The following is a 23,892-nucleotide window of genomic DNA, read 5'->3' as shown; positions in this document are numbered from 1 at the left end:
ATTGTTGGGTTTTTCTCTGTATCTATGAAGCGCCTTGAGGCGACTTTTGTTGTGATTTGGCGCTATATAAATAAAATTGAATTGAATTTAAAAAAAAAAAAAATACCCCACAGTACTAACACCACGAGCAGGGGCCTGAACTGATGACACGAGTAGGATGGATCAGTGCTTTTCATGACCCTACCATATGAATATTGTGTAAATGGTAGCCTCACTCTCCTCTTGTTAGCCGACAGGAGCGGCATCTGGTGTGGTCTTCTGCTGCTTAAGCCCATCGGCTTCACAGTTTAACCATATTGCGTTCAGAGATGCTCTTCTGCATATCTTAAATGTAAGAAGTGGCTATTGAGATTGCTGTTGCCTTTCTAGAGCCATCTACTACCACTGACTGGATACTTTTTCAGACCGTCCCCTGTAAAACCCCAGAGATGGTTGTGCAGAAAAATCCCAGCAGATCAGCAGTTTCTGACACACTTGGACCAGCCCCCCCGTCACCAACAACCGTGAGTGGAATTTAGGATTGTTGTCTAGTTTGATTTTAAAAGGAAAGTTTTTTCTTTCTTCATGAGCAGGCTGTGAGTTAAGAAAACCTCTCTGTCTTACAATAACCTGTTAACAGTGTCAAACGGCTGTTTGATGATTTTAATGAAGTCAAATGAAGAACTCAAAGTAAAAGAACCAACACTGAGCTGAATCCTCAAGTCTGTATGTATTGAAATCCTTCCATATTACAGGTATAACGTACAGTACATGTATATTGGTGTACAGACAGGCAATTTAAAAAAGGGGGCTAAAATTATTGAACGATACAAAGAACAGCATATACAAAAGCTTATTTAATGATTCAAGTACCTTTAACTTTATACTTCAGTCCTCTGGAGAATTCAAAAGCATCTGTACAAAATGTACAAGAATTGTATCCCAAGTTTCATCAGCCCCAGGTTTCCTCTGCGATTAACATCTGACTGTATGTCGTGTAACTTTCAAAGTGAAGTGCAGGAGAAGCGAGGAACACAGAAACTCACAGTACAAAACTTCCATCAGTGAAGTTGCAGAAGTCGAATTTGAAGATTTCACTGAACTCACCCGGAGGCGTCTAAACTGGATCCATCGGGTTAATGTCTCAGCTCAACACACGAGAGGACGGAAACAACAAATGTCTCACAGCAGGTGCATTACTCACTAACACATCCGGTTACTCTGCATCGCTCTGAGTTTACAGGTCTGTCATTTTCAAAACATTCCCAAAAACCTGCTAACAAATTTCATTGAAGGGTCGGTGTAGTTTGCTCCTAATTAGCTATGAGAGACTGTGTGCACCATTTACATGTCTGAGTAAACCTCGGCCTCTGTGCTTCAGCGACAGCCGTTCAGTGGATCTATATTTAATCTCGTCTTCTGTATAGTTAGAGGCAGGAAACAGCACAGTGCTGAATTCAGCTGGTCTGAACACGCACACAGCAGATTAATTGGACAGAAAAGCACTGATATTGCTTATAGATTCATCCATGAAATAAGAAGATGCTCATTTTCAGAATTTTTAGTTTTCTGCTGCTTTTTAGTTACGCTGTCAGGGGCAAATGTGTACTTCCCAATGAGTTGCCGAGCGGTTTCTGGCAGTTGTGAGTTGAAATTGACCACAAATGCGTATTATATAAAGTTGCTTTGGTTGCTAGCGGATTGCCACAGTTGTGGAAGTCTGCACAGCAGATGCTAAGTACTTTTGAAGTGGTAGTAAATCTTGAAAAAAGTCTGACCAAAATAATGAAACGATGATAAGTCAGTGGTAAGGCACAACTTCCATATCTAGTTTGTGTCGCACTTTTTCGAGCTTCACTAAAACTCAGCGGTGTTTGCGGATGACTGTACACCGCCCATGCAAACTATAGGCGACAACTGCAATCTACTAGCAACCAAAGCAACTGCAAGGAGCTATCTGATGCCTTTGCGACCACCAACAGCGACTCATCAGCCGGTCAGAGAACTCACATTTTTCAGTAACGACCAAACCGAACAGCAACCTTGCACAGAGGAAAAAACAAAGCCAACAGTTGTGCGTTGATTGCACTGAATTTTTTGGTGTCAAAGACCAAGCGTGCAATACCCTCAACCTTTAGGTGACCACGTGGGAGGGAGCGTGTCTCCAAAGAAAGCCGGGACACGGACTGACTGCATTCGCTCTCAGACAGATTGCTGAGAGTTTGCAGATAACTGTTGATACAGTCAGTCTGCAGCGGTGAGGGCGACTCATCTGTGATGCACATCTTTACAATAGGAAACTTGACTCACCTGGTCTAAACCGGTTGTACCGTGGTTATATTCCTACATCAAAGCAAGGCTGATGAGCACCTGCGTCATTTTGCAGTTAAATTGCCGTCCTGCAGCAACTACATCGTTATTTATGGAAGAATTACTGCTTCAAACTTAAGCGATTTCATGCAACTGCCAACGTGACCTCATTCAATCACAAACTGATATCAGACTGACTCCAGCATCTTCTTCCCGTCCTCAAAGCTACACCTATTTCAAAGGCAACAAGTTTATTGCACAGTCGCAGCAACGTTTTTGGTACAGCCACTGTATTTTGTGTGACTGCAGCATTAGATACGTTACAGACAACTGCTAAGCTATAAAACACATTTTACCGCGCGCTGCTGTCGTCTTATTAAAGGGCTTGTATAACGATCGATAGCCGACTGGTTTACAACAGCAGGAGGATGTTTTGTTTTTCTGACGAGCTGCTGTGAATGTCGAGCCACTCGACTATGGCAGGATTGACCAGCATTAACTGTTTTCTTTTAGTTTTTCATGGATCTACTCTGGGAAAATGCCATTATGATAAAAACAGCGTTACACTGTCACGCCGACAAACACCTGGAAAATTATTGACCCATAAAATAAAGCGTTGCCTGTATCTACACAGTGAAATCATCCCAATAATGACCGATGGTTTTTCAAACCACTGCAGGTACTTGTGAGAAATTACATTTCTAAAAAAGAAAAGCATTTAAAAATCAAGTCAAATCAACTATTTAACCTTACATGTGAATTCATTCTGGGTTTGCTGCTGTCAGAGATCACTGTACACTTCAAAGCCACCATCCAAACTGGTAGACGTCTGTGGTGATTTAACATAAAAGCATACGGACACTTATACACTTACTGATGATTCTCTAAAGAAAAACTTACATTAAAAAAAATGCTGCAGCTCATTAAAAGAGTCCCAATGAAAAGCAGAAGCAGTTAACAAAAAGCATGAAACAGAGCCTTTAAAAGTCTGCCGTGGGCTTACTTCTCTGTGCAGCTCTGATGCACCACAACTTTAACTTTATTAAAAAAAAAACAATAAGTGTCCTTCACCGTCACAAAGTGTGACAGCAAACATTTAACTCAGTCAAAGTAAGCGACAGCCTTGACGGCATCTTTACATTCAGTCTGAGTGTAATTATCATTGGATTTAAGACTATGTGAATCCTTCCAAAGGCGTTAACACTGTACCATTTACTTACTGTTATACATCCTATTAACATGCACAGTTTAAAAATAAAAAAAATCCACTGTTGAAGCTCCCCTTCAATTGAACGAAGCACTCGCCTTGGTGAAAACGAACTGATGAAAGGGAGCTTTGGCTACATTAGATACGGTCGCTGGCTTTGATGGGCCGTTTCTGAATGAGTGTGAATGCGAAGTGGACATCATTCCAACTTTTGTTTTTGTGAAAACAGCCCTTCTGACCGCGGGTGGACGGCGCTCTGCAGCGTCACGGCCGCTGCGAGTCGTACTGCTAGTAGCGGTTCAGCTTGTCTGGGTCATTGGAGGCCATGTGGGTGAAATCCTGGAAAATGTCCTGGTACGTTTCATCTCCTGTAAAAACACGGGGGAGAAAAGATGTGAGTAACAAAACTTTTTTTATTTTCTTAGGAAACAGTGTAAGACCATAGACTGTATATCAAAGATGGACATTTTGACCTTTAAAAAAACAAAAACAAAAACGAGATAAACAAACAAAAGGATTATAATTTACAAAAATACATCATTTTGTAATTAATAAGATTTAAAACTAGCGACTGGTCACTTCTGTACAGTAGTATTTTTTGCAACCAGAAGGGTCGCCCCCTGCTGGTCATTAGAAAGAATGTCGGTTTAAGGTACTTCCACAAAGCAGTGAATTTATGCTTCAGAGTTAAATCTGCACCGCCTTAAGATACGGCTGTGAAGTAATGAATCCTTCTTTGAAGACCACTTTAAGTCCACTCCCTGGGGGGGCGCACGTGCAGCTGGTGCACTGTAAAGTCCCCGTTGGTGAGTCTGTGTGGTCACAAAAAACAGAAACGTGGCATCCCCACAGACCCTTGCGGTCCAATCTATATCGCTCAACGTCTGTGTTAAATCTAGCCGTCAGTAACCTGATGTGCACCTCCAAGAAATGCATCTGTACATCGTGTTAAAGCAGCTGCAACGATATTTATTGGCCTGTTCAGTACAGTAAATTCCTTCTGTGCATTTGCTTCCACTTTTTCCACCAGAGTTTCTTTTTTTTTTTTTTTTTATTCATCAGTGAGAGAAAAACAATTATTGCCTCAATATAACTCGCAGATTTCAGTAAATCCCTGGAGGGAGACTCAGAAACTATTGCAACGTGAATGAGGAACAAAAAGTCAAAAACGTAAGGAACAAATATGTTTGCCTCTGAATGGTGCCAGGATTTTATTTGTTTCTATTGTAGCTGGCACCGTATCTAAAAACACAGAGTTACTGTAAAGTAATCACAACATAATCCCCGAGCACAGGTCTGAATACTGGCAATCATGCCGGCCACTTGGTAGGCTTTACAACGATTCACCAAAGTCGTCTAAATCAACCACGAAACCCTACGCTGTAACCTGACGTGCCTCTCCCTAGAAATGCACTGTGATTGGCCCGTTTAGTACCATCCTTCCCTCCTATTCACATCCAGCTATTTCTTCTGTCGTTGTATCGCAAATCAAATGAAAGAGAAACGATCAATTCAGCAAGAGAATCTTAATTGCCAACGTAGTGGCAACAATGTTACCCCGAACACAGGTGCCACTTAAGTGGTTTTTGTAATTTCCACGTTTGCAGTTCCACTTTCAGCCTCATCATCGGACAGTTATCGCAAAGGTACAGCCAGACGTCTGCGAGCCTGCCTGTTTTTGTGACTCCAGCTGCACAGACTCTACATAGGACTCAGACAGAATTATGGAAATTATGTACATCTTTTATATACAGTCTATGACAAAAACACTTCATTGTAGATACGTTTAAGAAGGAAAAAAAACTGTTTACTGGACTGCTCATAACTTATGTTCACTACAAACTAAAGTATTGACGGAGCTGCATGAAATAATAAATCCTCCATCTCGTATCTTCTGCTGTAGCACAAATGTTTTGTTTCCTGCGTAGAGGCAGGTGTTTAAACAATGTTCACAAATAGCTGAACTTTTCCCCATATTCCCCTTCATATTCTGCCAAAGTCTTCAAGTTGTCAAGACTACAGTGATCATAAACCCCAATGCCCTCATTGTGCAGATGTAAAGCAGGTAAAACATGCACAGAGTTTCATGCAAAGTGGGGAGGGGGCTCATGCAGCGACAGTGTCATCAGTGTCAACAAGAGTGAAAAAGAAAAAATAATTAGCCATACCTGTTAAGAGTGCTGGCGTGGTTGCGAAATATGAAACAGAACAATGTAGAGGGGAGAAAAGAGGCGAAGGACAGAAGAAGCAAAAGGCAAATGTTTGAGGAAACAGTCAGCGAGGCCCTCGTTAGCAACGGGACACGGACTCGGAGAGAAAAGACAGCCCACAGACAGCAAGTTTGTTTCATCAACAACTGTATTGTGTTTAAAGTGCAGGAGTTTATGTACAAAAATACAGTTGTGTTGGCCTCAGCACCCCAAAGAAAGAGAGAAAAGAAGAAAGGCACAAACTCTGGGGAGGAGAGTGAGAAAAGCAAAATACAAAAAGTGACAGAACAGATTTACATAAAAGAGAACGTGAGAGTGTGTTAGGAGGAAGAGAAGAAAATTCCACCTTAATCAGATCAGTGGTTCTCAGTCGGTTTTAAGGGTAAATTTCTTGTTTTGGGGGGTTTTAAGAACACGACATGATGTTGTAAAAGAATAGTATTTAAAAACATCGTAAAATTATTTTAAAAAATCATTTAAATGCCAAGAAATATTAAACCGAGAACCACGGCTCTGCACTTCAAACACTCGAGTCAAGAGAACTTCTTTTAAAGAGAAAAGAAAAGGAACAGAGGACTGATGAGGTCACCTCTCCCTCACATTCATTAACCCTGAATATCCCTCATCACTCTCAGCACTCATCAGCTGATTGGAGGGTGCTGATGAAGAGGCGCTGGAGTACCAAACATGTTTTTAAATCTCCTTTTCTGCTCAACACAAACATCCTCTTACAATCACTGCTAACAAACCTGCTGCTGACCTGTTCGGCATCAGCAGCAGTTTCTAAATCAGTCTCTATCAATAACCATTAAATAAACAACAACAAGACAAAAGAACTTCTAGTTATTTGTTGTAAGGTCCAAACAGCTACTAACAGTGCATCTTCCTCCAGCTGTGCATTTCGCCCTTAGTGCAAACGCTCCGTTCTTCGAGAAGAAATGAGCTCAGCCCTCCTCTTCCTGTGTGTCAGCACACACAAATGAATAAATCCTTTTGCTCCACAATCGCAAACAAACATTTCATAGAGAACTACTAAACACCAGATCTCTAACATCCAGGGACATCCACACAAATCAGCGATTAGAAACGTTGCATTGACGCTCTGCCTGCAGCAGGGGGCGCTGCTCTTTCAGTGACCGTTTCATCAAAGTGCTTTGGCGCCCTCCGAGCAGTCGGGGCAACATGAGAGAGACGATGTGGGATGAAACTGGGGTACAGTTCAATCATTCATTGCCTGTCAGCAAACCTCACCCTCCTCTCCGTCTACATTCATTTTGAAAACCTAGATTGTTTTACAGTTTCTTTGCTTGTTTTTTTTTTAAATAATAAAGCTCCCATAATGATTAACGTGAATATAAGCCAGGACAAGCAGGCGATCAAAAGCTATACATGGTTACATGTGGATACGTTTCTAGACTATTGCACTATTGCTGCTTGAAATGTACCACCTTCAAATCCACTAACATTCAGGACGATTAGTGCAAGGGCTCTAAAAGTCCTTTTGTCTTACAATTCTGGATTTCCCATGATTATGGGCAATGAGCAAGCACACTACAACCAAGACACTCAAAAGAAAAGTATGCGAACACAAGAGTCCTCATGGCACTTACTGCTGTGCAACCAGAGTCACTCTAAAAACATCATTTACAGCATGTACAGTAAGAATACCTAGACTTACTAGAGTCATCTCTATAAAAGAAAACTGCTCTAAAAACATCTGTCATGTAACACCAGAAAGATGCGTCATTAAATAAGTAAACAGGACTTGACAAGCAGTTAAGACTTCAAATAAGAACCATACAGTCATGGGAAAAGGTACAGCAGTTGCATAACCATTAACAGGAAGGTGCATAAATGACTTCTGAAAGGTCAGTTGGAAAGGAAAAAAGATTACAGACACGCCTCTCACGACGATTTTAAAAAGCATCATTCAAAAAGTCTTGATTATTGCCAGATACTGTAGTAGAAACTGCCCTCCCTCTGAGGTCTGAGTGTCACTGGATACTGGTGGCAGTTACTGGGCAGATTTATTTATTTTTTTATTTATATATATACTTTTTTTTTTTTGCAAAGATACTGTGACTGCTGGCAGAAACACAACAGGAATTTAAAAATAACAATTACTTTAATCAAAACAAAACAAAAACCTACCTTCTAATCACCTCTAAAACCGAGGAAAAATATTTTTGTGCTATCAGTAACTTGACATGAGTAACAGTCACTTAAATGGAAAAGGTGGATGTTCCAGTTTGGAACAAAAACTAATACTGCCCAGAGTCGATGGCTTTAACCCTGCCGCTGAGGGACAAGGTGCAGAGCTGGTGGAGCACCTGGCAGGAAGTTGTAACAGCAGGACACACGAGCACAGCTGGCAGAGTTAGGCTCAGCTCACTTAAAGGCCAGTGGATTAAATTCCTCTCAATAAAGAAATCGCCCAAATTTTTAACAATACCCCTGAGAATGGATGATTGGGGGTGGTGCTCTTTTAAGTCAGCTGACCCCAACTCCGACACTTTATGTTTCCTAGGCGTCGTTGGCTCAACACGCAGCGGCTGGTTATTCAGATTCATCCAGCTGCAAACTAATAAACTCCTGCATGCACTTCCTGTACTGCATCTCGGTGGGGCTGTTGGAGTTATATTGACCTGACTGGCTGTAGGGCCCCTCCGCCTCCCGCATCTCCTCGTTCATCTTGGCTAGTCGCAACCTGGGGAGCGAATAAAGAAACAGGGAATTAAAGGTAACAGCACATCTCAATCCACTCTGTAATCTAAGATTAGTACCACGACACTCACAGGGTGACAATGTCTGCGTTGGCCGCCTCCACCGCTATGGACAGCGGTGTTTTCTCCTCAATGTCTGTAGCGTTTTGATTCGCTCCTCGTTTCAAGAATAAACACACTTGCCTGCAACGGAAATGCAAGTTGTTTTTTTTTCAGTGTAAAACATAATCCGCGTTGCATTTGTAGTAATAAAGGTGGGGAGAAGTGGAAACAAACCCCGTGTGTCCCAGCATGGTGGCATGATGGAGGGGTCCTCGGCCCTGAGCGTCCTGTTGGTTCACATTCGCTGCATTTTGGAGCAGAAACTCACAGGTGACCAGAGACCCCTGAAATTTACAGGTGTTTATAATGACACATGCCTTTCTTTCAAGAAGCACAACACATTAGGTCTAGATTTGTTTTAATTCACACACTATGCTTTTAACAGGTAAACATGGAGGAGTATAGATATTAGTATCTGCAAATGTCTCAAACCCAAACTAAAGGAAAGCTGGATTAAACTAAACAGGTGTGATATCGTTTCCATGAAGTCAAATGCTCGAGTAAATAAGAACGTCTCTGTAATTTTTAGATAATACTGGCGTTCATCACTGCTACCCTGCAGGCTCCTAGTCGATGCATGTATGGCATTAATATCCAATTTCTAGGTGACTTCCTTCTTGAGTTATCGTACAAGATATTCATAAAGCTTGACCTTAAGATCGATGTTCAGTGAGATTCTAACTCCTCACAGATTATTAAGTAGATATTTAGTAAATCGCAACCCCCAATCCCGCCCACTCTGCAGGCAGAGGAGCCTTTTACGACCGAGAGGAAAAAGCTACGAGTTTATTATTTGGCTGAAACTTGACGCAGACATCGAAGACAGGCAACACTTTATTTCATCCACCTGTGTGACATAAAACTGGTGAAAAGGTTTTAAATCTGCCGACCACTGAGTTTAGCGATGTATCGTACCAAGCTGAATTACTGTAGCCATACTGACCCCCTGCACTGCCATGATCAGCGGGGTCCTCTTTTCCTCCTCCGTATTGACCCAGTTGACCTCGGCTCCGTGGGCTAGCGCCTCTGCCATGTCCGGCAGGCTGCGGGCGCAGGACGCCCAGTAGAGCTGAAGACCCGGGCTGTACTCCTTGGGTTCATAGAAAACCATCTCCTTACAGGGTGACGGAGGAGGCAGTGTGGCGGGCATGGGCATGGGTGGAGTCTCAGCGGGTTCTGAAAATGAGAAGATGGGTGTGAGCGAAGTCAAAGAAATTTTCCTTCTAACTGAAAAATACTATACCTTCTACAACACGCCTTACAACACAAAGCATGTATGATTGCATAATGCCCCATTTCTCTCTCAGAATCTCAGCGTCTCAGCACAGAAGAGAACAGAGGTGAGTGCGTCTTACCTGCATCTGCCAGGCTGTCATTGGAGGGGGTGGTGGCCAGCATCTCCCTGCTCCCATCAGCACTGTTCTGGATGCCACTGTCTGCACTTTTTACTGTAAAACAGAGTCTGAGTCACTGCTTGTAGAAGAACGTGAAGATATTTGCTGAGCGTATGAAATAAAAGGAGCACTCTGCTACTGCTGCTTGTTTCTGGCAGTGGAAAGTAACTCTTATCAGAGCTTGTTTGTAGCCAATCAATGTGTTCGGCCTCTCAAACTTATTTCAGCCTGATTAACAGAAACAGCAGGTGTTCCTAATATTTTTTACTCAAGGTGCCGACAGTGTGGGAAGAGAAAGAGAACCGGGTGACAGATCCCCGCCTTCACCTTAAATTCCAGGTCCCTAAAAACCAAAAATATGACACAGATATATGCGAAAATACCAACACACTAAACAAAACCATGTGTGAGAAACACTCCCCACCCCTCAGTCCAAAAGAAAAAATGCAATACGGAAAACGTGACTGGATGGCTCATTAGCACGGTCCGTATGAAGAAGGAAATGAGGAGGATGAAGAGTTGTTAGTCCTCAGCCCAACGCCGTGACTTCAAATGGACACAGGGGATGGAAAGCAAGCGAAACACTAAGCATTCAGTACTTACTGCTCCTGAGCTTGGAGGAGGTGTCAAAGTAGGAGAAGAGCGAGTCAAGCTCGTCAGGACAGAAGAGAGAGTCCCGGCGGGCCTCGGCACCACTGGCAGCAGCTACGCAAGGGATGATGGGAGTTTGGAGAGCGAAGGGTGTAAATTGAGTGGCAGGGTGGGGTTATAGGGAGAGGCAGTCAGGGCAGGGGTTAGTTCGGAAGCACAGAACAGCCAGAGGGGGAGGAAAGGACAGAGAGATTTAGGGAAAGGGGAAAAGCAGGGTGGAAGCACAGACAGTTAGACTACTGGCTCGGCTGACGCTGGAAGAGACAGACTCTACGGAAAGCAATGGGAGGCAAAGAGAGCCGAGACATACGCTATTCACAAAGAACATGCAGTATGCCGATGGGTGGACACTTCTTCATGGTAGGAAGCGTCGCACGAGCAAATCCTTCTTCGTGTGATGTATTTATTTAGTTTGTTTGTTTTTACTGGAGAAAGTTCTGATTCTGAGGGAGAAACAACCAAACTCTGAAATCAGATTAATTAATTTTGTTTGGGTGCTATAAAAAGAAACAAATTAAAAGATAAAGATACATTTAAATGAAAAAGAAAACAACAACATGTTAAAAAAAAAAAAAAGTATAAAAAAATATTACAAAATATGTTTTGGAGGCAATGATCCACTAACAGTTCGAATCCCGAGGCTTGCAGCGAAGCTAACTGTCGGTTTAAAGCTGTGTTTCTCATTTACTTTGAACTGACCTGACTGCCCTGAAGCATTCGAACCAGGTCGAAGTTTTGGTGTGGGTGGAGGCGCTTTTGGTGGCATGTGCTCAGAGTTGCCGCTCAGCCTCTTCTCCTGTTTGCTCAGAGAGACCACTTTGCTGCGAAGCTCCTCGTCTGACGGCCGGCGTACAAATCGACGATCCACATACTTGGCTTTGATGTAGGCCTCGACCTCGTGCCTGTGAGCGAACCAGAAAAACATTTCATTTATGAATGAAGTGAAAATGAAAGTTGGCTGTCAGTGAGTCATAAGTACAATTTACTAGGAAACAAAATAGGTTACAAAAGCAATTTTTTGGTCTGAAATTACAAGCATGCTCTCTTGTAACTCGGTACCTCGGATCTCCCGGCTGTGGTTTTCTTGCTCCAAGCTCCTCTCGCCGAGCTTCATAGATCTGGTTGATTACTTTGTTGCCCAGTTCACACATTAACTGGAAAACATGTAGATTAACATCAGTGGACTAATGTTACTCCAGCCATATGTTACTCTTCCTGATCCTTAATGGATTTTATTAAAAGGCAGAGTGATAACAAAATAAAAACTGTGTGTGTAACCAAGGCAGACCATTCATGTGCATTTGTTTGTAAACCTTCTTCTTACTCACCTTTAGCAGTTCTGGTTCCCAAGTGTCCAAAGTCAAAGAACGAACCTTGGAGAAATGCACTCCCAGACTCCTGTAGGTGGCAGAAGCAGGAAAAAAAGCAAGACCGTGTCAGCTCTGTGTACTTTAAATTGTGAAAGCGATAAAATGTTTTTGTTTTAGCTTTGTGGTGAAAACTGTGGTCTCACATGTTCACTCACAAAAACCCATGCACAGTATGGAGAGAACAGATTTACAGACAACACAGTCCCACTGTCTGTGAAATATACAAATGCACGTAGTGGGAAAGGAAAAAATTGTTTTTGATGTGTCCTCTAACAATCTTACTAAATTCACACAAATCAGGAAAATTGCAAAAAGGCCCAGTGTATTTTTGGGTTGGTATCCTTGATGATCAATGCTGTACCGTGAAAGCGTGGGAAGCGACCTGACGCTTTTTATCTATATTAAACTTTAATTACATTTACCCAGGAAAATAATTAAAGGTTATCACAACATCTCAGTTCACACACCAGTGAGTTTACAGTTCAGAAACCCCTGAAGACATCTGTGATCCCGACGGAGGATTTTATATACTGGAGCCAACATACTTTGCATAACTTCTAGTTTTCACAGACCTAACATGAACTCTTAATGAACTGCATTCCTGCAGTGTGGTAGACAAATAAATAAAATGTTCCAGAAATGTCCAGGTTTTCTTCTTTTTTAACTTCTTTAAATTTTCTAAGCAATTAAAAGTTGGTTACTTAAGAATTTGATATTTTCCTTTAATCCTTTGTTATGTTTTGCTTCATCTTTATGTAAGAAGTTGCTCACAGCAATAATCAAAGAGCTGTTATAAGGATTTGCTTATGAAAATATAGCATTGTACCTGTGGATGCCAGAGCACTGTATACACAGGGTGATGCCCAGGTTGATGCTGGCCCAGCGGGGCTCCGGCTGCCCACAGTCGCAGCAGCAAACATTGCCTGGGATGGCCAGGACTTTCTGCAGGGCACTCTCTCCTTTCAGTGATCTCTCCTTTGGCTCCCCTCCAGAGTCCAGGCTCCCTGTTGATGTGGACGACTTCCTATCCAGCTTCTGACAGGAAAGAAACGGGGAAGGCGCACAGACAAAAATAAAGGACAAAGCAGACGTATTAAAATGAGTAAATAAAAATTGATCTTCAGGGGAAAAAATGCAAGAAGCAAACAGTCAATGAAAAACTCTGTTATTTGCATAAATCTACACAAATAAGTGTTGCAAAATTAATAGAAATCCTGCCACATTAGTTTTGAGTCAAAAGACTTTGTATCTTGGCTTTCTGGTGTATGTGTGGGTTTTTACCTCACTGTCATCTCCCTTGTCGCGGAAGGCGGTGGCGATGCTGTTCTGGACAGCTTTGATCCAAGCCTGTCGCAGCTTCTCGGAGTCTGCCTGCATCATACAGCTCCTGTGGGGGCAGACAAGCGTCACACAGCTGCTGTCGGCTCAGAGCAGGAGTGTCGGCACCAGAAGGCGGGTAGGCTGGTGCTCCACCTTGCCACCTTTTTAAAAATACTCATGTGCTCATTAAGCTGACAGAGGGCGTAACGTCACTGACTCAAACCTACTTGGTGGGTGACACGACTTCAAAACAGAAGCGACGCTCTATGTCCTCGCAGTGCTTGACTGTGCATAGCCTCAGGTCTTCTACCACCACTGTAGGGTTGTCCTGCAGGCACAGCAGAGGGACTTACATCCAGCAACAGGCGCCCACTTCTTTTACCACAAAGGTTATTGTTCGCAGAACTATATTGTCCAGTTTCCTTAACATTTTTATTAAGTTGGTAGTGACAAGTTCTGTCGCACTAATAATAATTACAGTTGGGGTTATTTTGTTGTAGCATGATGCAAAGCGCAGAGTATGTAACAAAGCCCCAACTGCTCTTGCTCTTTTGACTTTGGTACTATAATCTGGGACAAAACTAAATGTTAGGCCTCTGTGACACAAGCCTCGAGGCCGGTCGGCAAACACCTGGCAACCACAGGCTGCTAAGGACAAATTTGCTGATTGGAGAGTGGTTGCTGGCAGTCACCAGGTGAAAACAGCTGCATGGAGGTATATGGTGCTGCGCTGAAACCTTCCTTGCAATTGCCTTGGTAGCTAGCACACTGACCTGTCTGCACACATGCACCAACTCTTCACTGAGCAGCAGTGAAACTTTGAGACTGTAAGCCTTCAAAATAAAAGTTGTGTCTCACAGCTGCACCCAGCATGTTTACAGAAGCACGACTCTTCCTCGGTTTGCTAAAGCTCAGTGACTAGTTTTTGGTGCAGCACCCTCTTTCTGATCAATTTCATTAGCAACATCCAGCAACCGCTCTCCAACTGGTCATTGAAAAGATTTTTTTCCCTAGCAACCTGTGGTTGCAGACTTGTCTCTAAACCTGTGTGGTTGGAGAGTTTTCATATTCTGACAAGGATAAATGTACATAAAGTAGAGATTCATTTAAAAAAAACAACTAAACTTTTCCAGTATATAAGAGGACTTTATTGTGAGCTCTTTCTATCAAACACACAGAAACCAGGCGTACAGCTGTGCCGTCCAGTTAAAAATACACAGAGAGATGTTTGTGCTGGAAGTCAAACGCGTGCATGACTGTCATGGTGGCCGTGCAGAAAGTCACTTGACATACCTTAAATTTCTTCTGGTAAACCAGCTGATTGTTTTGGATGGTGAACCAGCGCCTGAAAGAAGATCACAAGTTTATTAGAAGATAAAGTCACATGCAAGTGATGCTCCTAAAATAAGACGCTTTGATATCTTCTGATGTGGATGAGAGAGAGTAATCCTAAGGCATGTGAACACAACACACACAAAGACAAACTATGGTATTCTGCAAAAGTATATGTTGGTTTGATTCATAACATGTTTATATCCACTTGGGGAAAAAATGGTCAAGAGGAAGCAAAAACTTGAGTCTGTATGTTCTCGATTTCATTTGTGTTGATTTACAGGAATTAAAACACAAAGATGACAAGATGAATGGAAATTCTTCCAAATTATTAACACTTCCTGTGAATCTTAGCTAGCTTTACTCTGCGTCTGTGATTAATAATCATTCTTAAAATGCACTTGAAGCTTTTCCTAGGATATCAAAGTATATAAAACTCTGCAATCAGTCCAAAGGAACCACTTCAAAATAAACTCTATACATTATACCTATTCCATGTCTTGAAGGCATTGCTGGCCCTCTTAAACAGATAACCCTCCATGGCGATGCCGTTGTCTGTATCCACATTGTACTCCAGCTTTGTGTCGTCATTCGAGAAATCCTGAAAAATAATAAGGAAGGAAGAGAGGAAAGCAAACAACTGAATTAAAACAGGAAAAAACACATTAAATCTTCTGATGCTGGTGAGTTCCTCTTGTTTATCTATATCAGGGTTTATCTGTATAAGCTAAGTGAGTGTCACGGCCCCGCTGACCTGACTGACGATTCGCGAACCAGGAAAGACAAACAGCAGCCACAGCGTACGAGCACAGGCCAATAATCTATAGCTACCAATGCAATGTAATGTAATGCTTGAGAAAGAAACCTAAGTGAAAAAAAAGTGTGTCGAGATACACCGTATTTGTTAACAATTAACAAAAATCCAGCAACAAGGCAAACCAACATTTGTTATTTAAAATACTGGAGACACGCAGAAGTATACAAAGCAATAAACGTGGTGTTATGAAGCTTTTATTGCATAGCTTCTTACAGCAGTAGTGACGCACTGCTCTTCAACGTGTAACGCAGGAAAAAAAAACAACCTGTCATGCATCCCATCTCTGATTGACTCTCAGTCGTACGTGTTGTCATGTGACTGCCCTCTCAGTCTGGCTTTAACTACCAGAGCAGCTGCCACACTCCTAACACCCTCCCAGCTTTCTCAGCTTCAGGTGACACCGGACACCAGAAGCATGCGCGTGCGTGCGTGTGTGGACTCATTTTACATCAGGTGTCACCGTCTCCAAAATCAATTACAGCTCGATACATCAAGATCTGTTACTGTGGCGAGCTGGGGACTCATCCTCTCTGTTGTCCTTCTAGAAAGATCCACAGTCTTTTTTGTAACTCAGACTTAACTCATTCAACCTGCATTAGAAAAGCGGTCATCGGCTCTCAAGCTAGTTGAAGTCTTTCTTATCTGTTTTGAAAGTAAGTGTGTGTATGTGTGTGTGTGTGTGTGTGTGTGTGTGTGTGTGTGTATATATATATATATATATATATATATATATATATATATATATATATATATATATATATATATATATATATATATATATATATATATATATATATATATATATATATATATATATATATATATATTTTTTTTTTTTTTTTTTTTTTTTTTTTTTTTTTTTTTTTTTTTTCTGTACGAGTTGTTAAGCAACTTTAAAATGTTTTTTTTTTTCCCCTTACATACCTAAATCTGGGTTTGGGGTTGTGACAAAACATTACATTACAAAAATACAGCACAAAGCTACAGCACCATGATAATGCTGGAAAGTGTTGACACAGTGGGTCATTTCAGCAGTTATCAAATGTCACCTGACCATCGCAGATGTGTCAGATGCATTTCCAGAGAAACACTTCTTTATAGGAATTATTTAACATTTCAGTTTCCTAATATCATTAGTTAATTAGTCTCATTAAAAAAACAAAAACAAACAACAAAGGGATGAACGTCGGGGTGCCAAACATACACAAGTAAATTTATACTGGAGAAAATAAAAGTAAAGACCATGAAAATTTGTGAGTGTAGTAATCTGTTTTTTTTCTAAAAAAAATACCCATTTTTGCTTCCATATTCCAGCTTTAATAAAATAAAAATAATATAATATAACCCTTTAGTTCACACAGGGTACAATCAGGTGTTTTCTGTTATTTTGTTTTGCTTTGTTTTATTATATTTCCTCTTTTCATTGTCTTAAGCCATTCTAAGCATACACAGGTTCACCTCATTTAGTTGTCATGTAATTAAATAAGTAAAATTGCTATAGCCATTAATATCTGTGAAACCATTTACCTGATTTGGAATGTTTAAAGAATATTATGAATATTATAAAATTATGTAAAGCTATCAACAAAATATCTATGCCTGACCTGCAAGATTGTGGTTTCTACAGGGCTTCAAATCTGCTGTCAGAGACTTCATTCTACATTAACTTTTGGTAAACTCCTGAGAGTCCATATTCATAGATTCACAGTATCAGATATTACTCTAAAATATCTGAAGCACCTAGCTCAAGCAGTTTTCTAAATAAGGGAATTTTGGCTCCTCAAAAAATTGCTGCAGGAAAAACATCTAAAATCTGCTGTTATTCCTTCCTCTGAAACATTTATATGATTAAACTAATGACAGCAGGGACCAGAAAATTAAAAAAAAAAAAAATCCTACTAAATCTGATTCATTCCTCTGGATTTTTTTCAAGGAACATCTGGGATTTTCAGGAGCAAACACTGAATGATCCACGAGTCTCTCATGGTAACTTCCTGAATGTACAACCCCTGTTACAGCCCAGAGATGTAGATGTAACCCATGAAAAATATGTCCTATTCCATGTTGTACCGAAAGGATATGCACACATGCACACACACAAACACACTGGCAAGCACAATTTTCCAGCACGACATACACTGGAATGAGTCGAGTTATTTTTGTGCACAAGGGGAACAAAACGTGTCTGCGTTTAGTTTCTGATTAGGGACACAATGGAAAGTCCAGGCATTAATAAATCCCCGTCTTCCTGAAGGTGGGACAAAATTTAAGTCCCATAACTTTTAACAATTATTCTTTAAACTTCAAACACTAGAAACAGCGGCCCCTAATTTCAGCTTGATGTGTGGTGGCCGTCACCCACACATCAAACAAATGCTACAAATGTTACTATTAAAGAATGACAGAGTTTCAGCTGCTGCTGTCACGTGAAAAACTTTCCAGTTCTTGGTTTCAACTACTGGTTGAGAAACCTGACGTGACCACTTCAGCTTGGGAAAGTATCGTCAAACCCATGACATAAACCTAAAAACAGGTAGTGGCTGAAACAAAGCTCATAGGCGCTTGTTCTTAGTTCCTGATTTTAAATATATTATCTAAGAAGTAAAGAAAAAAAAAAGTTATGAAAAACCGCAAAACAAAACAAATATGTAGAAAAGAAAAAACCCCGGCATTAAACCAGAAGACTTCAGTGACGCAGACACTGACAATAACGATGACACATCAGAATGAAACGAGCTGCATTAGCAACACTAATGCATGTGCTGCACTTCAGAGTAAGAAAACAGACAGAGATGCAGATAAACACTGTAATGAGGTCCTGCAACGCATGCAGGGGAGGAGATGAAAGGCCGAGAATCGATGCATTGACTCTACGTACAGAGGTCGACCTCCAAGCGCAAAAGTTGCTGTAGTCTGGTAAAAAGTGGAGCTCTGTCACCTCCTAAAACACCACACACAAACACACAGCGAGAGAACGACACACAGAGAGAAGAACATTGCTTTTGCTAATGCTAACACAGAAGAATCGGTCACGGATGTAAGTGTAAGAAGCCACAGACACAAACACATGCTTTACAAGTTCTTATCGGATGCACTCACCAGATACCAAACGTAGTGAAAGCGACTGAAAATCCTCATTTTCCCCAGATTATTGCACACAAATCAATTTGAATGTGTGTTTGCTTACGCGCGTCTCTGTGCAGCATCCCAACAACAGAAGCTACCTGAAGCAGTGTGGCCTGTCTCGTCAACAAACCCTCGCCACCTCCTCTCCTGTGGCTGTGCGTCTATCAAAACCTCCGTCACAGCCTCTGCTGCTCCTCCTTTAAGTGAAGGTCACCAGTGTGTCTGTGTGTGTCTGTGTGTGTGGCTCTTGTGACTGCTGGGTTAGAATAATCAAGTGGACCACGCAGAGGAGTTCGAGCATCAAACATTTATAGTGACTACAGTTTAACACTCAGTGCGCTCAGCTTTTCCCCTCGCTCTTTCATCTCCCTTGGGTGTGTGTAAATAAAGTAGCCAGTCTTTCAGGCAAACTGAATATCTGTAGCATTTGACCCTTTAACATGAACTGCAACCAATAAATAAATAAACGTCTTCTGTAAATGCCGGCTGAGTGTAGGCGTTTCTTGCACAGCTGTTACAACTGCAGTCACTTGTTATTTGCTCACTCTATGAGATAAAACAGACATCTTCAGCCCATCTCAAGCTTTCATGTAGCTACTGAAACATGCACTGAGGTGTCAGTGCTTCGAGTTATGCACACATTAGCAGAAAGGAAGTATCATAAGCACAACCTCAGGACCCCCCTGAGGACTGAAGCCTCCTTCCACACATAATGATGGGAAAGGATTTCAACTGAGATAAAAGGCAGTTACCAGTAGCAACGACTCATTTTCTTTGGCAGACATCAAACACATAATTCAATTCACCAAAAAAAAACTATTTTAACTCCTGAGTAAATGTCTGGTTTTAACAAAGTTGGGGAGCAAAAAGTGAAGCGCGGGTGTGAAAGTCAGAACTACTACTCAACTTCTTAATCCCATAGATCTGACTCCTGCAACAGCAGATCAACAAGCGTCAAGTCAGGCCTATATTTGATTTAAGTACAGTGGCCTATCTTATCAGACTAATGTCATGTTAGGGATATTTAATAAAGAAATACCAGCTCTAGAGGTTCTCTAAAGATATAGTGGCTTTTATCAGTGCGCTTTACTTCATACAAGTGTACTACACTCTGCAAATAACAGAACCTTATTCAGGATGACAAAATCATGTGCATGTTGTCAAAAAAAGCTATTTTCACTAAAACGATGTGAGCTGAAGATTACAAAAACGCACAGTGCAGGAAAAATGAAGAGAAACACTGCTTACCTGCAGTGCAGCCTGGAGGGAGTAGAAGAAGAGAAGAGGAGGAAAAAAGAGCAGAAGCACAAGAAAAGAAGAGACAGTTGGTTAGGAGTGTCCACGTACAGCCAGACAAGAGAGCAGGGTGGGAGCCAGACCGCATAAAAATAGCATCTAGATAAATTGAGGGAGGTGAAGTGGGGGATAGGTGCTCAAGGACAGGCGGGAGCTGGCACACGTACCATCAGTGACTGGGTAAAACAGGAAACAAGGATAAATAATGAGACTGAGGGGACAAAAGGAAAGATGGAAAAAAAGGATGTCAAATGAAAGACGGGGCAGAAGAAGCTTCGCACATGCAGAGACTGAAACGAAGGTCACTGACAGGCAGACAAATGAACAGAAGCCCAGCAAACAACAGCTGGGTAAGGACACAGGCAGTCTGGAGTTAATGATGCTGTGGGATGTTCAATTAAAGTTAAGAGCAAATTTACTGCCACCACATAATGTAATATAACAACCCACATCCTGTCGAGGTTTTTGTCTGCTGTGGGTTTGTACTCTGCTATCGGAAATGCTTTCAAATAACAAGAAAAATACTAGGATTAAAAGCTAAAGAGTTTAAAAATAAAAAAAGATCTCATTTGAGAAGCTTATCTTTACTTTTGCCAAATTAACAAATTATAGGAGAAATATGAAAAGCATGACTCTGGACAGAGACGCCGAAACCAAACCTTGTTTGTTTGGAAATGGGTTTCCGTAAGCTATCAATATTGCACGGGTGTGTGGCTTAGATGCTCCACAGGGATCACCTTACACCTGAGGGTGGAGTCCTACCTCCATTCATTCAAATGATAAACATGTTTCTATAAATAAACCAGCATATTAAAGTTGTTTTGGGAAGAATTCACTTTTTTTAAATTGACTCCAACTCCAATTATAAATCCAATCTAACCATTTTACTGACCAAGATTCGCAGCAGGCCTATTAGAGCTGAGGGCAAGAGGTAAGTGTAACCGCTCGATCACAGGGCTCTACCTCAAAGTGTTTTGATACATTTCCCCCAAATGTTCATATTTGTACATAAGTTACCCTGAGAATAAGCCTGGACGCCTTCACTTGTCATTCGTGCTTTTCATTCACATTAGTGCGGCTAATTATGGTGTTCTGTGGATTGAAGGTTATTTTCGTGAGCAAGTGCTGCAAACATTTTTGCACAAAATTGAGGGAACAAAATAAATAAATAAATAACACCAGATTTTGAGTGTGTTCGCACCTTTTGTTGGATGGTGGAGTGCTTCTGCTCCATGTCCCTCTTCTCTTTGGCAGCATCCACCACCAGCTGGTCCAACTGCAAGAGACAGAACAACCAGTAAGCCAAGCACACCGAGCCGACCGGTGACAAGCGTTTCATTCAAAATGACAAAACTAAACACTAATTAAGAAAAATATCTATTTATTTCGAGTTAAGGAATGAATGATCCAGTGCCACCACATCTTTAAACTGCACCTAAAAGGTCGCGTGAGCATGCGTGCGTTGATGATGCTAACGCCACTTTCCACGGGCCAGACCGAGAGAAACATGCTTTTTCTCCTCTAACCAAAATGTACTCCTCTGAGGAGAAATTAGACGGGAGATGATTAATTCTCTTTGTCCCTGTGAGCAACCGACACATGTGGAGAGGAAAACAAAAAATCTTTTGAGCTGTGAAGGAAGAAACATTTTTTTCTTTTTCTTAAAGGCTTCAGTGAAGCTCTGGAGGTCACTGGGTGATGCCGAAAATATGCCAGTTTGCCTTGCAGCACTGAAATTCTGCTCTGTGCGTCTTTATAGTCTGTCGCCGCAACGTGACCTAAATTGGCATCACCAGCCTCAAAAACAAAAGATTCAGTATGTGATTGCAGGGCACCGATTTAAGGGCGAGCGGGGTTCAAAGTTTCATCAAGCAAATTTTGCAGCAATTTTCTGCTTTGTATCAATAAACTAGATGGAAATTCATACATTTGTTTCCTTTCTTAAAGCAGAGTATAATAAACGTGTGGTTTCTTTTACAAAATACACACAAACGTGTTACTATCACACAGTTTCAGAGACGCTTTGAGGGAGCTGCGTGTTTTGTTGTGCTCAGAGAGGAAATGGGTGGATGGCTGAGCAGCAGGCTGATAACACAGATGGGAAATGTTTTCACTGTTGCCTCTGCAACAACTAGTCCGGTCCGCCTGGAGCTCATGCCATCTATCGAGGCCTGTCTTTATTTTCAAAGATGCTTCTGTGCGTAGCTCTCCTCACATTTTGTGACAGTGACTCATATTGCCTTTAACATCTTATCTTCTCAGGCCGAGACAAACGTTTGTCTCTACTAACATCAGTTCGTCATTTACGGACCACAGCCGTCAGATTAAATCACTCCTGACATGTAGCTGCAATGACAAGGTCTGTGATTCATGGAAACGATATGAAACATCTTTCTGAATGAGCATTAAGCTCACGTGTGTTTGATCCTGAGGCTCTGTGTCACGGAAACATGAAGTCAGCAGTACATTTATGTCTAGAAGCAGCATTACGGTTTCAACTAGCGGTGGAAAAGCGGCATGTTTGACACGAATCACTGTGAGCTGTCAACCGAAGCCAACAAAAAGAGAACATCAGCAATATCAATTCAAACTCTAAGTCATGTGATCTTGATTTCACCTCCCTGTGAAGCTACTGTCTACACACCAGCTCACATTTTCAATAAGTATTTAAGTCTTTGGTTTTCATCCTCCTCTGTTGTTCCATTTTTCATTTTTTTAAGTTTCTAAACGTTTCCAGGTAAGCTGCTTTTACTCCAGCTCAGGGTTTATTCATCTTTCTAATAATTTACTCGCACTCTTGATGACTTTCTCATAGTTTAGAAGCATCGCGTCATATTATCAGACCTGTTGGCAGCTCCTCCACACCTCCCTGCACAGCCTCTCCACCTTCTTCAGCTTCATGATGGAGGTATAATGCACCGTCCACGGCCGCTGCTTTCTTTAGCACGGCCTTTGATCTTCCTCTCCTTCTGGTTTGTGCTGCCCCAAATTCAGCACGACAGGCTTGTAATCCACAGCACAGTTAAGCTCTTACTTGTTCATCCACTTGAAAACAAACCCTCTGTCTCTTTCCCCCCTCCCTCTTCAGGGTCTTTTTCAGTTCTGTCCTTTTTTCCCCTTTTCCTCACACAACACTCTCTTCTCTCTCCGTCGGTCTTTCGAGTCCATGCCTTTCTGTGCTTCTTCAGTCACATTTAGCTTCAAGAAGATTACACTCTGCCTCTTATCCTTTCCTAAAATCTGCTTTTCAAAGAGGTCCAGCCTTCCTTCGCTTCTCTCTCTTCTTTTTTTCTGTCAATGAGAATTTTCCAACTTCAGAACACAAGGGTAAGAAACCACACGCTTCTCTCCAACCCAATTAAGAGCTGCTGAATGGGCTCCTCAGATCTGGCTGTCAAAAAAGTCCCCCAAAAAATCCACACTGCATTTCCTTCTTTCACAGTTTGGCTATACGTTCAACAAGCTCCTCTTTTCTCTACTGCTCTGCCTCTTGTAACTGCACTCCTTTCTCCTTGGTCCTGGTCTGCTGCTTCAGCCTCTGAGCAAACAGCCTATATATTCCACAGCCCTGCTTCTTTCACTCAGCTGACTGTCAACCCTCCGAGTCCAACTGTGGGAAAACCCATTCCAGCTCACAACCTTCTTCCTCATTCCCGCTAAATGTAAAAGCTTCACTGTGATTACAATCTTCAAGTAACATTCAGGCTCAGAGGAAGGGCTTTGTTTATGAGAGGATGCACACAGACACACACGAGGGTGGAAACTGAGTTGACGAAAGTACTGCAGTACACACAAACCCACACATATACACGGACGAGATAGAAACACAAACACAGAGGGAGAAGAGTGGCGACCTCAATTTGCAGCTGAACTTATGGTTGGGCAGATGCCAGCATTTTCGCATTGTCATTACCAGAAATACTAGTTTAAAAATACACACACACACAAGTTAAAATGAAAGGTGACAACAAAGCAGATGAGCATGACAACAATGTGAAGAGATGAGTTTCAGAGTAAAGTGTTGCAACATCTCCAGAGGCTTGGTAATGAACTAA

General features: G+C 41.7%; 1 protein-coding gene across 2 annotated transcripts in view; it reads right to left on the bottom strand.

The window, feature by feature from the left end:
- Nucleotides 1-690: 690 nt before the first annotated feature.
- The window catches only part of LOC146558858 (arf-GAP with coiled-coil, ANK repeat and PH domain-containing protein 2-like), a 49,666-nt gene continuing 26,464 nt past the window's right edge, over nucleotides 691-23,892 (bottom strand). Inside the window, exons 9-24 of one of the 2 annotated variants that reach the window (XM_085247393.1) lie at nucleotides 21,039-21,113; nucleotides 15,087-15,199; nucleotides 14,560-14,611; nucleotides 13,494-13,594; nucleotides 13,228-13,333; nucleotides 12,773-12,981; nucleotides 11,905-11,974; nucleotides 11,636-11,730; nucleotides 11,276-11,478; nucleotides 10,529-10,630; nucleotides 9,887-9,979; nucleotides 9,475-9,707; nucleotides 8,706-8,815; nucleotides 8,502-8,612; nucleotides 8,352-8,413; nucleotides 691-3,864 (exon numbers count right to left, since the gene is read on the bottom strand). In XM_085247393.1, coding sequence (XP_085103519.1) covers nucleotides 3,785-3,864; nucleotides 8,352-8,413; nucleotides 8,502-8,612; nucleotides 8,706-8,815; nucleotides 9,475-9,707; nucleotides 9,887-9,979; nucleotides 10,529-10,630; nucleotides 11,276-11,478; nucleotides 11,636-11,730; nucleotides 11,905-11,974; nucleotides 12,773-12,981; nucleotides 13,228-13,333; nucleotides 13,494-13,594; nucleotides 14,560-14,611; nucleotides 15,087-15,199; nucleotides 21,039-21,113 — 1,815 coding nt within the window. In that variant the 3' untranslated portion in view covers nucleotides 691-3,784. The other variant, XM_085247392.1, reaches the window with a different exon arrangement.

The sequence above is a fragment of the Mchenga conophoros genome, linkage group LG15 (assembly GCF_057382185.1).
Source record: "Mchenga conophoros isolate Kocher_MC1m ecotype Shallow Benthic linkage group LG15, M_conophoros_male_GT1.1, whole genome shotgun sequence".
Taxonomy (NCBI): domain Eukaryota; kingdom Metazoa; phylum Chordata; class Actinopteri; order Cichliformes; family Cichlidae; genus Mchenga; species Mchenga conophoros.
The sequence above is the reverse complement of the archived record's forward strand: the minus strand, read 5'-3'. Positions and strand labels throughout refer to the sequence as shown.